Source organism: Entelurus aequoreus, linkage group LG04 (genome assembly GCF_033978785.1).
Source record: "Entelurus aequoreus isolate RoL-2023_Sb linkage group LG04, RoL_Eaeq_v1.1, whole genome shotgun sequence".
NCBI classification, from domain to species: Eukaryota; Metazoa; Chordata; class Actinopteri; order Syngnathiformes; family Syngnathidae; genus Entelurus; species Entelurus aequoreus.
Genome location: NC_084734.1, coordinates 38,099,184 through 38,118,241, shown reverse-complemented (window position 1 = coordinate 38,118,241; position 19,058 = coordinate 38,099,184). Strand labels below are relative to the sequence as shown.

The 19,058-nt window shown below is 40.6% G+C and overlaps 1 protein-coding gene across 3 annotated transcripts in view; it reads right to left on the bottom strand.

Moving 5' to 3' along the window:
• Nucleotides 1-19,058, bottom strand: part of LOC133648564 (general transcription factor 3C polypeptide 2-like) — a 36,535-nt gene that overhangs the window by 6,007 nt on the left and 11,470 nt on the right. For all 3 annotated transcript variants that reach the window (XM_062044787.1, XM_062044788.1, XM_062044786.1), the window contains exons 12-18: nt 8,961-8,992; nt 8,758-8,887; nt 8,532-8,676; nt 8,283-8,444; nt 8,098-8,176; nt 578-706; nt 281-481 (exon numbers count right to left, since the gene is read on the bottom strand). In XM_062044787.1, the coding sequence (XP_061900771.1) occupies nt 281-481; nt 578-706; nt 8,098-8,176; nt 8,283-8,444; nt 8,532-8,676; nt 8,758-8,887; nt 8,961-8,992 (878 nt within the window). The remainder of the gene's footprint in view (nt 1-280; nt 482-577; nt 707-8,097; nt 8,177-8,282; nt 8,445-8,531; nt 8,677-8,757; nt 8,888-8,960; nt 8,993-19,058) is intronic.

The window sequence follows — 19,058 nt, the reverse complement described above, 5'->3', positions numbered from 1 at the left end:
TGTCTTTATGTGATAAGTTGAATTTTTTTCTCTAGGGTGAAGAATGACATTGACTTGCCATTAAAAGGCATTTTTGCACATATTGAACGTTGGTCAAGCAGGTTATAAACTTATTAAATTTTTAAAGAACCATTTCCAGCCCCGTGACATGTGTATCTTAATGTGATGTGTATTTCTGGGTACGTGTGTATAAATAACGGACACACCTCTTCCATTTTGTCTTGAAGACTGTGAAATGAAAAATGGTCTCTTTAAGAAGTGAAGAATCTCCAGTACCCACCATGTTGTTGTCAGTGTAATGAAGGTAGTACTTCCTTTCAGCCTCTTTGTACGTCTCAGGCTGTAGATGAGGAACGTTGACCTTTCTGCCTTTTTCTCCCTCCACTTCCTCATCCTCCTCCTCCTCACAGCCAGCATCCGCCGGCCCATCCTGCTTCTTTCCAGTGTCCTCGTGAGGCTCCGCCGTGGTGAAGTAGATGGGCTGAGGACATGGAGGACACAGACAGACTGTTTGTTTCTAAATGCTGATTATTGTTATTTTTCAAATCCTAAAACGCCAAACAGGGCCGAAACTTACAAATCTTCTCTCAACCGGCCGTTTTGGGTAGTGAATAGCGATACTAATTGGAGGCAACGCAGCACAAATGACCTCACCCAGCACGTCCGATGTTACCACACTGTTCAGCCAATCAGAGTAAGAGATGGACTGCAAATGAACAGGAAAATAAAATAACCATTAGCGTCCAGACATTACACTAAAAACAATTGTTCTGCATTCACAGAGTTAATGACAGTAACTTTTGATTGACTCAACCCTCTTTTTTGTAATAGCTGGGATACAGGTTATATAGTTGAATAACCAAAAAATGAAAAACAGCTCTCAGTATGACACTGTGCAGTAGTACAAGCACAATGATAGTGCACCTCATGAGGGGTATATTAAAGATTAAAGGACCCATAGCATCCAGATGACCAAAATTTTGTCTCTTTAGATAAATACATACACACACACACACACACACACACACACACACACACACACACACACACACACACACACACACACACACACACACACACACACACACACACACACACACACACACACACACACGCACACACACACGCGCGCACAGTGTATCCGGAAAATGTTCACAGCGCTTCACTTTTTCCAAATTTTGTTATGTTAAAGCCTTATTTCAAAATAGAATAAATACATTTTTGTCTCTGAAAATTCTACACACAATACCTCATAATGACAATTTTAAATATTGTGTTTTTTTGGGGTGTTTGTTTTAGAAATTTTTGCAAATTTAAAAAATATCTCCCGGTGGCACAGGGAGATATGAGTGTATGTGCCTCACAATACGAAGGTCCTGAGTAGTCCTGAGTTCAATCCCGGCCTCGGGATCTTTCTGTGTGGAGTTTGCATGTTCTCCCCGTGACTGCGTGAGTTCCCTCCGGGTACTCCGGCTTCCTCCCACCTCCAAAAACTTGCACCTGGAGATAGGTTGATTGGCAACACTAAAAATTGGCCCTAGTGTGTGAATGTTGTCTGTCTATCTCTGTTGGCCCTGTGATGAGGTGGCAACTTGCCCGGGGGGTACCCCGCCTTCCGCCCGAATGCAGCTGAGATAGGCTCCAGCACCCCCGCGACCCCAAAAGGGACAAGCGGTAGAAAATGGATAGATGGATCTCAGAAATCACATGTACATAAGTATTTACAGCCTTTGCTCTAACCTTTGTCGATGCACCTTTGCCTGAAATTATAGCCTCAAGGCTTTTTTGAATATGATCCCACAAGCTTGGTACACCAATATTTGGGCAGAGATGTCAACCAGATTCGAGTCTGGAGGGAGGGTTGGCAAGTATGAACATTGCACAAGCCTCACAGATGAGAGCTTACAATCCTGTGTGAAGATAAAGGTGACGTCATACAGCCCTGATGTGGAGACGCTGTGCGCTGCGGTTCAGGAGCAGAAATCCCATTAACCAAGTATGATAATATTTTAATTTCCTATAATTTTTCATATATTCACATTTTTTAATTGTTCAGTGAAATAGACATTTTATTATTCAGGTTGGCAGCTGACTGCACGGTGCCAGTAAAAGGATGGCGGCACAGAGAGAGAGAGGACGGCCTTTTTGGTTCTCAGCCAGTGGATAATTTAAGTTCGGCGTTTTGTTTTTTTATTACTACAATGAGAACTTAAATAGACTAAGTATTTTACTTAACCTTCAACCCGACGTCTTTTTCGGAGTTAAAAACGTTTTGTTGCATGCAGAAATGTTATTTTATTTTCTCTGCAGTCGTTCATTGATTTCATAAATGTAACCCATAATAGTTTATACATAGCACAAAGCAAAAAAAACTTTATATGCAGTGTTATTTCATTTTAAATTTCAAAAGAGTTTTGTGGCTCCCATTGTTTTCTTTAATTTGTGAAACGGGTCAAAATGGCTCTTTGAGTGGTAAAGGTTGCCGACCCCTGCTCTATACAGACTAGTCTCCCAGTTACTGCTGATGAAAAAAATCACCACAGCATGATGCTGCTACCACCGTGCTTCACTGTAGGGATGGTAATGGCCTGGTGATGAGCGGTGCATGGTTTCCTCGAAAAATGATGCCTGGCATTCACGCCAAAGAGTCTTTGTCTCATCAGACCAGAAAAATTAGTTTTTTATAGTCTGAGTGTCTTTCAGGTGCATGTTCGCAAACTTTTACAAAAGGACTGGATTTCATCTGGCCACTCTACCATACAGGCCTGATTGGTGGATTGCTGCGGAGATGGTTGTCCTTCTGGGAGGTTCTCCTCTCGCCACAGAGGAATGCTGTAGCTCTGACAAAGTGACTACCAGGGTCTTGGTCACCTCCCTGACTAGTGACTGCCTTCTCCCCCGATCGCTTAGTTTGAACGGCTGTCCAACTCTAAGAAGAAACCTGGTGGTTCCAAGTGTGGGACCTTATATATAGACAGGTGTGTGTTTTTCCAAATAATGTCCAATCAACTAAATTGATCACAGGTGGACTCCAATTAAGCTGTAGGAACATCTCAAGGATGATCAGTTGAAACAAGATGCCCCTGATCTCACTTTTGAGCTGGGAATACTTATGTACATGTAATTTCTTTTTTTTTTTTTTACTTCTAATACATTTCCAAAACGTTCTAAAAAATTATCTTTTTTACATTGTCATAAATTTAAAATGTCTGTAGAATTTTGAGGACAAAAATTAATTTATTTAATTTTGTAATAAGGCTGCAACATAAAATGTAAAGTGCTGTGAATATTTTCTGGATGTATGTTTATGTGTACATACAGTATATGTGTCTATACATATAAGTGTGCGTGCCTGGGTTTGGGCGTGCGTGCGTGTCGACACATTAGCAGGCACAGTACACATGTGTGTGTGTACTGTGCGTGCCTGCGTATATATGTGTACATGTGCACGCACGCATGCACTCATACACAGATACATATTAGGGTTGTCCCTCAATATTTTGGTACTGATGTAACAGGGTCAATTATGTCTTGTAAATAATGTATTTTATAATGCTTTATTATTGTTATAATTACACAAAATGTGCAAGTTACATGTAAATACCTGAATATTGTTCAATGTTTTGTCAATGTGGAACCATTGTCTCGTTGTCCCTCCTACTGCAATAATTACTGTGACACCTGTCTTTTTATATGCGTTGGACACACCTTCCAACTTCCCTTTTGTCTACGGTAACGGGAGAGGTAGGCGTCCATGCGACGACAGAAAATGTATTGTCATGTTAAGAACTTAAGTTCACTTTCTTGTTCTGTATTATATTTGTGTAGGGACTCGACGATGGCAAAAAGTTATTGACAACAATTTTATTCTGTGTATTATCAGGTATGTTTATTTCACTGTTGTACGTACTGCCCTTTTGTCTATGGTAACGGGAGAGGGACTCGACGATGGCAAAAAGTTATTGACAACAATTGTATTCTGTGTATTATCAGTATAGTGCAGCTGAGCAATCCATGGTGTCGGTCGTGTTCCATAAAAGCCACACAACGCAGAGGAAAAGACCACCGGTTACACTGATACCGATGTATTTCGATACTTCATTTTATTATTAGCTTTATTTTAACAGAAAATCTGATGATCTATTAAACACACGTTTCTTATTGCAATCAAAGGACAATTTTGGCATTAAAACCATATTTAAAATACTAGACAGCTTCTTCTTTTAGTAGTAAGTAAGAAAATAGGTTACAAAGGCTCTTAATTGGGCTGCTGACATACAGTAAGACACTGTCATTGTGTCATTTTTGTTTAGTCAAAATTATGTGGGAAAAGCGGTAGGAAATGGATGGATGGATAGTTTTATGCACACTTTTGTTAAAATGTAATAAGCCCTTATTTTTCCTAGACCTATGTTTTGGGTGATACTACATATTTGGGTTTGGATCCAATACCAAGTAGTAGGGTCATATATTGGTCATACTTAAAGTCCCCCTGTGTCAAAAGACTTACTTTCAGAGTTTAAAATCAATACAATTTTTTTAAAAAGACAAAAGAATTTGTGATAATAAAAAATATTGATGTAATCATTGTAGTATCGACTAGATACGGCTCTTGTACTGGGTATCATTCCAGTCAATATTTGTATAGATCAACCCATTTGTTTACATTCAAAAGCGCTAGCTTGCTGTTAGCTATTGTAGCCTCCTCCGTAGGGTTGCCAACCATTGCTTGAAAAAAGAAATCTTGCTGTATTTAGACACAAAATCGTTCTGTACAGAGGTGTCAAGTGACACACTTTCTCCCGTATTTTTATTAAGTAAGTGGCCAACAGACCCGATTGTTTTGTATTCATGTTCCGGGGTTGGTGGACCCTGTAAAGTTAGAGGAAAAAGGTCAAATGTGACATCACACGCCAGTTTTGACACAGCAGTTTTGCTACAGCAGCAAACACGCACCAAGCAGGTATCTTGTCAGTAGATAACTAAAGTAAGTGTATAAAAGTTAAAATAGAAGTGTTCTGCGGTCTATGGTTGCAATAAGCACACTGGGGCCAATTTAGTGTTGCCAATCAACCTATCCCCAGGTGCATGTCTTTGGAGGTGGGAGGAAGCTGGGGTACCTGGAGGGAATCCATGCAGTCACGGGGAGAACATGCAAACTCCACACAGAAAAACCCAGACCCCCGGGAATTGAACTCAGGAACTTCATATTGTGAGGCATCAGCACTAATCCCTGTTCCACCGTGCTGCCCCGCAAGTCAACGCAATAAAACAAATATCTCACATCTCTTTTTGTCAGAGTAGTTCTCATAGTGATGAAAGTTGGAGATCTGCGCTATCATAAAGTTGCAAACGGAATATATTCTGTTTTCAGTTAAGCAGGAAATACATCTATTTAAGACAAAAATCATTATTTTAATGAATTTTAATTAGTAATTTTTCAGGAAAAAAAAAATTGAACAATTTGTTTCCCATGTATTCATATGAATCCAAAACCTGTGCATCTAATTCAATTCTGGTTGGAGTCAAATAGTAGGAAAATATGTGTGTAAATTGTCATATAATCCACAAAGGTTGAATGGAAGCAATTCTGAATTATCTTCAACAAGCACGGCGGCACATGGGCTAGTGCATTTGCCTCACAATACGAAGGACCTGGGTCCGATCCTGGGCTCAATATCTTTCTGTCTGGAGTTTGCATGTTCTCCCCGTGACTGTGTGGGTTCCTCCCACCTCCAAAGACATGCACTTAGGGATAGGTTGATTGGCAACACTAAATTGGCCCTAGTGTGCGAATGTGAATGTTGTCTGCGATGAGGTGGCGACTTGTCCAGGGTGTACCCCACCTACCGCCCGGATGCAGCTGAGATAGGATCCAGCACCCCCTGTAACCCCAAAAGGGACAAGCGGTAGAAAATGGATGGGTGGAAGAAGAGTCCAGTTGCCTCCATTAAACCTTTGTGGATAATATAAAACTCCTTTTAAATCTTAATTTCCCCTCGGGGATTAAGAAAGTATTTCTAATTCTGATTCTGATTTTACGCAAATAAAAAAAGCCCAATAAAATTAGGTCGACCAGCCCTGCAAGGTGTCCCTTATTCTTTTTTCAGAGAGTTGGCAACCCTACTCCTAGGGTGTGTATTGATTGAAGCATGAAGCTATTCCTCGTCCTGTCGGGATGATACTCGTAAGAAACATAGTTTATTTGTCGCCATGGAGGCAAAGATTAGGGATTTAGAAGTAGCTAAAACTGTGGACGGACGTTAGCATAGCTAGCTAGCTGTTTTAAAGCACCAACAGCACAGCCGCGCTTCAGTGTTTATAGCTTGACCTTTCGTCGTTAGTTTTAAAGCCAAAATATGTCCATTCTACCGCTTCTGTCTTCAAGCTGTGTCTGCTTACAAGTGCTGTGTGTGCATGTCCGTTGGCTAACTTGCGCATCGGCCGTCATTGCATGAAAAAAAATTACCGGTATTTTTTAAAGGCAGTATAAATACCTTTTTCAATTCACTAATTCCACAGTACTTTATTAGTACCGGTATTTTGTACAACTGTAATACATACATACAAGGGATACAAATCTCTTTATGAAGGATCATTTGATTTGCATCTTGATACATGGGTTATGATGCAGAAATTTTTTTAAAATTAGAAAACAGAATGATTCGATGCGATTTGATTTTGTGTATGAACGATACGATTTAGTTTATGAACGATTCAATAAGATTCAAAACGGTGAATGAACGATTCGATTCTATGGTTAACATTTGTTGATGGAGACATTATTTTTTTACACCACACAAGAGCATAAGCATTCCTTCCTGTGAATACAGTCCTCCTTATGATAGAGGATAAATAAATACTGTAGGGAAGGGATTAATATGGCCCCATTCCTGGGTGGATCTCGCATGAGAGGAAGAGAGTAATCGTTTTGCAATGCAGTCTGCTGAAAATGTCGCATTAGCGGAAGGGGGGGGGGGGGTAATCGTTTTACAATGCAGTCTACTGAAAATGATGGAAGGCGCAAAAAGGGCAAACACATGTCACATGTCAAATATCTTTGTTATCCACAAATCAAGCCAGCGTCATCATAGACGGCTACGTGTTCTAGCCCAGTGGTCCCCAACCTTTTTGTAACTGCGGATCGGTCAATGCTTAAAAATGTGTCCCACGGACCGGGGGCGTGGGGGCTGTATGGTTTTTTTTTTTTTTGTCATAAAAAAATACAATCATGTGTGCTTACGGACTGTATCCCTGCTGACTGTATTGATCTATATTGATATATAATGTAGGAACCAGAAATATTAATAACAGAAAGAAACAACCCTTTTGTGCGAATGAGTGTGAATGAGTGTAAATGGGGGAGGGAGGTTTTTTGGGTTGGTGCACTAATTGTAAGTGTATGTTGTGTTTTTTATGTTGATTTAATAAATAAATAAAAACCTTTTTTAAAATTTATTTATTTATTTTTTTAATTTCTTGTGTGGCCCGGTACCAATCGATCCACGGACCGGTTGGGGACCACTGTTCTAGCCAATGACTTGACTGGGGAGAAAAGGATGGGAAGTGGTGTCTTGTGGAGTTGAAAGATTGTTTTGAACGTTGCCAGAATAGAGAGCAAGACACGGAGATTGAGTATGTTGTACGAGAAAGATGCATTTTGTGAAATAAAGAGAGACAGAAAGCATCAGTTTATCGTTAACAACCCTAACACACACATAAATACACACATTCGGTCACATATATACGGTATACATTTCTAAATCAATTCTCGAAAATTAATAATCAATTTAGAATTGGAGTAAATAAAAATCATGATTTCGATGCGAGTAGATTTTTTTGAGCATCCCTACTAAATATGAAATTGCCTACAGTCTTCTGTAGGTAACGTCAGCAGGCTGATGCAGGCCTGCCCACAGACGAAATGTGCTCAAACTGGTTAGAAAACAAGCCTAATATCACTAGTGTCTATTTTGGGGATAATTTAACCTGTAGATATCCTTTTTAGGTCCACAACAATGAAATAAGTGCTAAAGTTGTCAGTGTTAGAGGGGCCTTTTAAAGAACTAGGAAGCTGAAAATAAATAACAGACTCACCCACATCGTGATCATCCTGGGGATTGCAAAGTAGGAGCACATTTTGTGGTCATAGTAATGTACTCCTTGAGAGAAGGTTCTGCAGAAGACAAAGTTACCATAACTTATTATTCTTCTGTAATGTGTGTAGCTTGCATTATAGCGTGTGTTCTCTGTAACACTGTGTGTGTGTGTGTGTGCCTTACGATACAAAAGCGTTGTCCTCGGCCCAAAAAAGTCCAGTTGCATTCAAGGGCCAGTAGACTTCACTGGGCACAGATCGTTTCTGGACCGTGACTGGCCCATAAGGCCTTGTTAGGTCCCACGTCTTCAAAAAGCGGTCCTCCCCCGCAGACGCTAAAAGATGTCTTCAGATTAAGATGGAAAATAGCAAGTGTTACTTTAAAATTGGTCATCTTTCCTTTCTTTTTTGTGACTTATTCATAGACGACTACCTATTGGCAGGACAGAAAACCAGAGCGCGCACGGCATGGTCGTGAGCCAGGAAACATTTGAACGGCAGCAGGGTCAGAGAGTCATGTGACGCCTGAACACGTAACAATGGCGACTTTGTGTTCAGATCCCACAGACCCACAATACCTTCAGAGAAAAAAGACCCAAACGCGTTACGCCGAAGACAAACGCACAAATAACGCTAAGACAAGAATAAGCAGATTGTACCATCGTAGAACCCGACAGCGATGACGTCATGTGGCTGAACAGGCAGCCAGTCCATGGACAGAACCTGTCCGCTCTGCTCAAGACGGAGCGACTTCAAGGAGCCCAGCTTGAGGGTAAGAACAGGATCAGGCTGCAGAGAGACAGCATGTGAGCAAACATTCGCTTGAAGATTAGCACAAACGTTAAAAAGATCAAAGACTCACCTTGTAAATGGCTCCACACTGGCTGCTGTCACCTGGGAAGTGACACACATGAACAACATTTAGTGAGCTTAAATGTAGCGTAATGTTGCTGTCCTATGTTCTAGGTTGGTGTAATAATGATAAAACTGTATTTATTGCAAATACTGTACATACAGAGAAGTGTCCTCTACTTATACAATTATCTCACATCAGTAGTAGAACAAGGATGGAGGAAGCAGGATTCGAACCAACGACCCTGTGTTTATTCAACAACCAGATCCGGTCAAGGCCATAAACACATGGAGACTAATAAGCTAAATGTCACCTCCAAGTACCACGTCAGATCTCACATCAAATTTTACTCTATGCAGGTATGTTTTCTGCTTGAGTCCCTTGAGACACAAAGTGGTACTACAAGACAAGCAGGAACCAACCAATGCAACTTTTACCCTAAACATTCTTTATATTCTTCATAATCTCCTTTTGAAATAAAACAACAAGCTCAGTGATCATATTTTAGTCTGACAAAGAAAGCTTTAAGTCAGAGTTTATACAACTTGTTTCATTGAAAACAAACCAAAAATGGTGTTTCACAGAGCACTAGTCCAGCATGATAGACAAAATAGGAAGACAAGCGGTGTAAAATTCACAGCTTCCAGCGCTAACAACTGGCCGTGCGATGCATCTTCTTTGTCATTTCAATTATAGATCCTTGTCTGATGGACGTGTAATTTACACTCAAATCTTTTGTCTTTTTAAACGCCCACTCCCAACTTTCTTCATCTACATCATAGACACATCCGTCCTCTAACCTCTCGTTCACGCTTGTTCATTCATTCAAGAGACACTATCATTTATCTGACGCAAACAGCGTGCCATGTCAGTGGAGTGGAGGTGGAGAGGGAATGTGGGTATTTAACCATCTCTCACTTCACCCTAGACCCTTCAAACGATCAGACAAGACCAGTCAAATGTCATCCTGTCTGCTTTAAAAGAACTTTGAAGAATGAGCCCAATTAATAATGACTGGTATGGGGTTGAAGGTGTGATTAAGAATGCAGCCTATGAACAAAAGGACACCGGTTCCTTACCCCCTTGAGCAAGACACCCTAATGCCAAAGTGTTGGAGTTTACTACTGTGATGAATTCAGACCGGCTGCCCAAATAAAAGGGGGTCTTGCACAAGGCACCGTTGAATCTTGAGCCACCACTGAACTGGAGAGCCAAGTTTTACAGACTGCGTCCAACAGTCTTGGTGGTGCATTCATGTGACACCACTGTAGTGGCTGCTGGTTGTGGGAGCTCTGTGCACTTGTGTGTTCTTGATATTTCCCTCTTGTTTTCATGTGTTTTTTGCCTTTTGGTTCAGGCCACTATGGGACAGTGCAGCAAGAGGTGGCACTTTTGTGAATTCTGCACTGCTTTTTGGTGGAGTTTTGGATTACCTCGAGGGAACCTTTGGGCCATGGCCATGTTAGCACCTTTCTGCTGTTGTGTCTGAAGAACAAATTGCACAACTGGCTATCATATCAATGTCTGATATATCTTGAGGTTTAAAAACAGCCCACCGTATTAACCCACCATAAAACAGAGCTTAATGTTCTTCCTGCAGCTGAGTGTTTTTGAAGCGTCTTCCTAATAACTTGAGGCTATGCTTGGATGCGGCGAGCTGATGGAGTTTCTCAATGACCCGCTCCTCGGATATAAACTAGAAACTAAAGGCCATGGCGCACTAGGTGCAAAGGGGAGGGGAAAAATAAGTGACGTGTTAGAATTTATAAGGCTTTTTATATCCCACTGCTTCTTTGTTTAAATCTAGAAGTAAGACAAATGTGGTGTAGAGAATCTTGTGGCACAACAGACTGCGTTTTATTTCACATACAACCGCAGCACTTCTAAAACACTAATTTTACGGTGAATACGTGGCATGTATGCTAGATGCATGTAGCCTGCATACGACACGGGATACTACAAACAGGATGCATGCTGAGTTGTTTCATCAGATTGTCTGTGACACACATATATTTGCAGCCCTAACAGGATGTGTGTGTGTGTGTGTGTGTGTGTGTGTGTGTGTGTGTGTGTGTATGTGAGATGGATGAGGCCCATGAGTCATTCATCTCATCATACACTTTTCTATCAGCCAAGTCAAAGGAGTGGAGTTGATCGTGAGGAGCGGACAGCACCAGAGGCTCCACCATCCATATTGTCACCACGCACGCCACGCTGAGCGAGTGCACAAGATAAATATTGTCACTGTTACCAAACAGCTTTCCGCCCCCAACCATCCTGCCCCGAGCACACACGTGAGGTCATTTAATTGAACGTTCCAGACATTGAACGTTCCGGACATTTGATGGTGGTGCTTGTGTGTGATTATGTGCCTTGTGCATTTACTATCATTTGCAAGGAGATGATACACTTGAGAATTAATATACGCCTAACACCAAACCCTCTGAGGGTATTGGAAGGGTTATGTTATTCCTCTGTGAAATATGTCCATGAGCAAGTGATTCTTACTCATGGCGTGGCGAAGTTGGTAGAGTGGCCGTGCCAGCAATCGGAGTGTTGCTGGTTACTGGGGTTCAATCCCCACCTTCTACCATCCTAGTCACGTCTGTTGTGTCCTTGGGCAAGACACTTCACCCTTGCTCCTGATGGCTGCTGGTTAGCGCCTTGCATGGCAGCTCCCGCCATCAGTGTGTGAATGTGTGTGTGAATGGGTGAATGTGGAAATACTGTCAAAGTGCTTTGAGTACCTTGAAAGTAGAAAAGCGCTATACAAGTATAACCCATTTATCATTTATTTACTGCAGAATCCTTTAAATTTGGCAAACAGTGCCCTCTCCTGGCCAATAGATGTATGACAGATAACAAGCTTACAATGTCTGTACAATTAAAGGGGACCTAATATTAATCTAGTTACTTTTTACTTAAAAATGTTGTTACAAAGTTGGATACTCATGGTAAACAATGCTTAAGTGTAAAATTATAAAGTTTATGCAATTTGTCATGAGCTTGCAAAGACTTTGGATGCCTCAGTTCAGGGGGTTTTGCAGTCTGGCTACGTTGTGACGTCAGAGCAAGGTGGACGTACTTATTTGAACATTAAGTCAAACTCTCAGTTAGAGCCATCAGGCTATGAGGAATCACAAAATAAATAGTAAGATAAAGTATTATTTAGGGCTGCAACGATTAGTCGACATGGTCGACAATAGAATTTGTCGCAGACAATTATATTTGTCGACAATAGTGATGACGTCATCACTCGTGTTTTTCCGGGCGGAAGCGGTCCGCACTGTAAACTACATGTAAAGTTTAAGGATATTTCCTCTTATTCTTGTTAAAAACATGAATACCTTGCTCATTTTGCAAAGTGGACCTTGTTTTTATAGCAGTATATCTGTGATACGCGAGCATTTAAAGCGTAGACATGATGTCGGACATTTAGAGGGAGGATGCGGTCTCAACCTCGGTAAGAGTGTTAGCTTCTACCTTGCTAGCTAGCTAATGAGAGTGAGACAAAGTTGTGTGAAATTTTTTTAGCCAAAGTCAGCCAGCTAAACTTTGTCTCCATCATTACAAATACGTTTTAAAGCAGCGTCAATTTGCAATGCCGAAAAAAAGGCACTTTAACAAGCGCACGCACGCACACACACAAAAAGAGAGACTGACCAATGCAGAGATATCATAAGATTAAACATACAATCTATTAAATAGCCAACATTTTAAGAATTAATCTAATATAGAATTGTACACATTGAGTCTACTTGCAAAGCCGTCAAAAAAGGCACTTTTTCACGCGTGAACCGCGCATGAACACAAACACACACAGAGAGAGACTGACAGGCGCTGTCATGCCAAATTTCTTCCCTCTACAAAAACCTTCCCTTCCCCATTTACTTCCGGGGCTGTGTCCAATAAAATCACAAAGTTGCCGGGGGTCCTTAACCTGCACGCGACTGTCCTGTTTCGCGCCTGTACAAAAAATAAATAAATAATCGATTTCTTTAGATTCCAGCAGCTGTCAAAGACGAAGTATCCTTCCAGCGACGGGCAGTCAAAGCCGAAGTGCTATCGATCGCTGTCAATGATGTAAGAGGAAACATGACCACGGAAGTAAATGCAGGAGGGAAGGTTTTTGTAGAGGGAAAAAATTTGGCGTGACAGCGCCAATGCGAAGGTATCATAAGATTAAACATACAATCTCTTATATAGCCAACATTTTAATAATTAATCGAAGATAGAGTTATACACACTGAGTTTATTAGAGTGCTAAATCTGCCAATAGTTAATCAATGGTAAATATACCAGTATACAGCTTTTTAAATAATCACAAAATGCTTTTCTTTTTGAGGAAGTTAGATTTTGTGTTTTGTTGTTTGTCATCATTGCTGCAATTTTAACTGTTTTTAAATACATAAACAAGGTTAATTGTTTTTAACACTTTGCCTTTCCTTTCTTTTAAATGGACAACATTTTATTAGTCATTTAAATTTTTGTAATAGCTGAATAAGCAGCACAGTTACAGTAAAAATAAATATTTATGAATGAATTAGTCATCTTTGTTGTTCGTAAGCACATGCCTAAAATGACTTAAGCTGCATTTAGAAGTCAATGGAAAAATTTGAGCCATAAATATGTGTACGCTGTATCTGATTAGTTGACTAATCGTTAAGATAATCCTTGACTAATCGACTATCAAAACAATCGTTATTTGCAGTCCTAGTATTATTTTCATCTAATCGTGCAACATGCAGTGACATTTAAGGGGAACTGCACTTTTTTTTGTTTTGCCTATTATTCACAGTCCTTATGTGAGACAAGAACACATGTTTTTCTTTTTTTAATGCATTCTAATTTGTAATACTCGGCTCATACTGCGCGGCTAACTATGTAGCTAAGGGGAGTCATCTATTCTGCCCTTAAAGCCCTCTAAAAACATTCAAAAACAGCCAACAATACTCCATTTACATGTTGTGACCTACATATTACTCAGGTATTAGCGATTTTGTTATAATAGGGAGCGAATACAGAGGATATACTTTTAACAGCGCCTTGATCACAGAGAGGTAACGTAGCTAATGCAGATATTGACACAAAGAGCCGGTTGGTTATCAAAAATAAATACTTAAATATCAGCTTGTCATCTTGACTTATAATTTCAAAGCAAGTTAATCTGTTAGTAAAAAATATAAATAATCAAAAACAGTTGCTTTTGCAAATTGTGTAACAAGGCTATTTTTTATGCGTTTATATTCTAATATATTCACTGTTACATGTGGCCCTAAAAAAATGAATTTGACACTGTTGATCTAAAGTTAACGGAAAACAAGCCTTGAGAGCAGACATTGTACAGTAAGTGATTGTTTTATGTTCGTAGTTTGTATTTCTTGTTTAGCACTCAGCAATACTGCTACATGATGCTTAGTGTTTAGAGCTTGGTCTGCTTATCCCTCAGCTTTTAAAACTTGTAGCTCATCCCCTACATACCCACGATCAACAATATAAGGTTCTGAATCCTTGTTTGTCCCAAAGTAGTTGTCGTTGGCTCCCATGATATCTCCCAAGACTAGAAGTAGTTGTTCAAGCAAATAGTGAGCTTTGGGATGAGTCTGTAAAATTAATGTGTGGCCGTAATGCATGTTATTAGGAATGTGCCTGTTGCTACATTACATATATATTTACATCAACGTTGTTGGAGGTTTTTCAGAGGGCTTTATAGGCGAATTAGGCATTGTTCACACTGCAGGTCAATTCAGATTTTTTTGCCCAAATGCGACCTGTATCGGATATTTTCACAGTGCAATTTCTAACGTTTCATATCCGACCCAGGCCTTTTTCGTATGTGGAAATAGATATATATGCGATCCATCCTCATTGTCAACGCTCCTGCGCTCCAGTCGCATTCATCTGACCAGAACGTCATCAAAAAATGAGAAGCGTCATAATTTTTCGCCAAAATAGATGGTTATAAAATAAATGGAAAGGATCAGAAAAGAGATGAAAATAAAATATTTTCGGAACTTATGTGAAACTTCCACCACTCCTGTCTCCGACTACTCGCCCACGCTCTTCAAGCAGATATCGAAGCAAATTAACCCGTAAAAATGCCAGAGCCAAAATACTTGTCCTCTTCCGTTCTAATCTTCTATGCGCAATAATTTGGTTCAGAAAACGTTGTCTTTGATTGCACAAAATCCTTGAAATTGCCACAAATGCGCCAGTACTGTAACCGACTAGAGCTGAAGTCATTTTTACTTCTGTAAACACGTGCGTGCGACGTCATGTCTGCATGCGGGTCAGATTGCATTCACGTTAGAAATCGCATTTAATTGTGTAATGTGAACGGCCTATAAAAAGAACGGATTCGACAAAAAAATCTGATTTGGACATCCGATCATGCAGTGTGAACATAGCTTTAGATCGAATCCCCCATTTTCTATTGGGGGATTTTAATTCATGTAGCCTTAAGAAGTCCCTAGGTCACTTTTACCAGTATGTAACCTCCCCAACTAGGCATGGAAAAATTCTGGACCTGTGCTATGGCACCATAAAAGGCGCTTACAAATCCTACGAACTAGCACCATTAGGCTCATCTGATCACAACAGCATCATTCTGGCCCCTGTGTATAAACCGGCCCTCAAGAGAGGAAAAGTGGAGTGCAAGGAGGTGGCTGTGTGGACCGAAGGCTCTATTCGTGAACTAAATGGTTGCTATGACAGCACCAATTGGGATGTTTTTAAAGACTCTTGTAAGGACTTGAACGATCTGAGTGATACGGTGACAAGTTATATTAAATTTTGTGAGGAAATGATTATCCCTAGGAAGATAATTAAAGCATACCCAAATAATAAGCCATGGGTTAGCAAATCCCTTAAAAATTCCTTAAACTTGAAAAAGTTGGCTTTTTATCAGGGTGATATTGGAAAACAAAGAGAAGCTCACAAGCTGGTCAAAAAAGAGATGAAAATGGCCAAGCTACAGTATAAAGATAAGGTAGAGGAGGAACTAAAAAATGGTAGTTCACGCTCTGCTTGGAGGGAAATTAAGTCCATGTTCGGAATGCAAGACTTCAAAAAAGGTCTGTCTAAGCCCCACAAGCCTGATTCTGTACTAGCAGAGGAGTTAAACCAGTTCTATTTGAGATTTGATTCTCATGATTTCAGTAATGAACTATCTAAATTCAGAGGTGCCCCTGTGAGCAGTCAGATTCAGATTAATGAAATGGATGTCTGGAGAACATTTGAGCAGACAAATGTGAGGAAAAGCCAGGGGCCTGACTGCATTAGTGGTAAACTACTTAAAGAATGTGGACTGTTTTTATGTGGCATTTTTTCTCACATTTTCCAACTGTCTTTATCACAGAACTGTGTCCCCAAATTATGGAAAGAGTCCCTTGTCGTACCTGTTGCAAAGGTCCCATCACCAAGGGGGCTGAATGACTACCGCCCTGTGGCATTGACCTCCCTGGTGATGAAAAGCTTCGAGAAAATAGTGAAGCAGAGTTTAGTGGTCATGACCCAGGATGCAATTGACCCACTACAGTTTGCTTATCAGCCCAGGAAAGGTGTGGATGATGCCATAACAACATTACTACACCTTGTTGTTGGGCATCTAGATGGAAATAAAACACATGCACGCTTATGCTTTGTGGATTTTTCATCTGCGTTTGACTGCATGCAGCCACCCATTCTGGCTCGTAGACTGCTGAATATGTCCAATGTTGACTTTGGTACTATATGCTGGCTAGTGGACTTTCTCACCTCAAGATCACAGAGGACCTGTGTTAATAGTACACTGTCTGATGTTCGCTTATGCTCCACAGGATCACCCCAGGGACGGGTCCTGTCCCCCCTGCTGTTTGTACTGTATACAAATGACTGTCAGAGCACACTTCAGTCAAGGTACATTATTAAGTTTGCCGACGACTCTCTCATAGTCAGCCTCCTGCAGGACAAAGAGTTAGACCACGGTCCTGTTCTGGAGAACTTCGTAAAATGGTGCGATGATTCATACCTGGAGCTTAATGGCGATAAAACGAAGGAGATGTACATTGACTTTCGCCGTGATTCCCCTGCCAAAGCACCTATTCTCATTAATGGCTCTGCTGTTGAGATAGTCCGTGATTACAAGTATCTAGGCACAATTTTAGACAATAAATTGACCTTTGATGCCAACACTGACCGTATTTGTAAGAAGGCCAATCAGAGGCTGTTTTTCTTGAGGAGACTGAGGGGCTTTCAGGTTGATAGGACACTGATGAGGATGTTCTATTCATCTTGTATAGAATCTATTTTAACATATTCCATCACTTCCTGGTTTGGTAACCTCAGTGTGGCTAATAAAAATAGATTGGGTGGTGTAATCAAGGTGTGCCAAAAGACCATAGGCACTACCTTGAACCCCCTGAACCAGATCTATCAGGCCAGAGTCATCCAGAAGGCAAAGGCCATTCTGGTCAACCCTCAGCACCCTCTCTTCTCAGAGTTTAGACTCTTACCCTCAGGATGCAGGTACGCCCCTACTAATAGAAAGGCCAAAAACAACAGATACATAAGATCCTTTGTTCCCTCAGCTGTTTCCTTTATAAATGAGCTTCTTAAACAAGCTTAGCTGCTATGCAGTCACTTTAGTGGGAAGCGACGTGTGATGATTAGTTTTTATTGTGTTACAAATGTTTTTAGTTTTTAGCTCAATGCTTTCATGATGGTTTGTATGTTGTATGTATTTTATGTATTTGTACCTTGTTTTACTGTTGTACCTTAATTTTACTGTTGTACTTCGTTTTTACTGTTGCACCTTGTATTTTACTGTTGAACCTTGTTTTTAATGACTACTGCTGCAAACCAAATTGCCCCACGGGGACAATAAAGATTTTCTAAGTCTAAGTCTAAGTCTAAGTCTATCTGCATTGTTAGCCGTTTACTACAAATTAAAATGCAAAAAAAGAGAAAACCATTTGTTCTTGTCTCACATAGGGATTGTGAGTCATAGGCAAAATTCCAAAAGAAGTGCAGTTCCCCTTCAATGCTGCTTTAAGCAGCTTCTTACCTAATGTTGTGAATGAGTGAATCTATATACTGTTTATTAAGTTTATTTTCGACTATGTCTGGGAAGAAAATTGCGATCACGACTTCAAAATATGCAAGTTAAAGGCCTACTGAAATGATTTTTTTTTATTTAAACGGGGATAGCAGATTCTATGTGTCATACTTGATCATTTCGCGATATTGCCATATTTTTGCTGAAAGGATTTAGTAGAGAACATCGACGATAAAGTTCGCAACTTTTGGTCGTTGATAAAAGTAGCGTGACGTCACAGGTTGAAAGGCTCCTCACATTTCCCCATTGTTTTCAATGCAGTGAGAGCGATTCGGACTGAGACAGCAACGATTTCCCCATTAATTTGAGCCAGGATGAAAGATTCGTGGATGAGGAACGTGAGAGTGAAGGACTAGAGTGCAGTGCAGGACGTATCTTTTTTCGCTCTGACCGTAACTTAGGTACAAGCTGGCTCATTGGATTCCACACTCTCTCCTTTTCTATTGTGGATTTGTATTTTAAACCACCTCGGATACTATATCCTCTTGAAAATGAGAGTCGAGAACGCGAAATGGACATTCACAGTGACTTATATCTCCACGACAATACATCGGCGAAACACTTTAGCTACGGAGCTAACGTGATAGCATCGGGCTTAACTGCATATAGAAACAAAAGAAATAAGCCCCTGACTGGAAGGATAGACAGAAAATCAACAATACTATTAAACCATGGACCTGTAAATACACGGATAATGTTTTCCAGCCTGGCGAAGCTTAACCATGCTGTTGCTAACGACGCCATTGAAGCTAACTTAGCAACGAGACCTCACAGAGCTATGCTAAAAATATTACCTATCCACCTACGCCAGCCAGCCCTCATCTGCTCAACACCTGTGCTCACCTGCGTTACAGCGATCGACGGTGCGACGAAGGACTTCACCCGATCATCCGTGCGGTTGGCGGCTAGCGTCGGATAGCGCGTCTGCTATCCAAGTCAAAGTCATCCTGCTTGTGTTGCTGGAGCCAGCCGCTAATACACCGATCCCACCTACAGCTTTCTTCTTTGCAGTC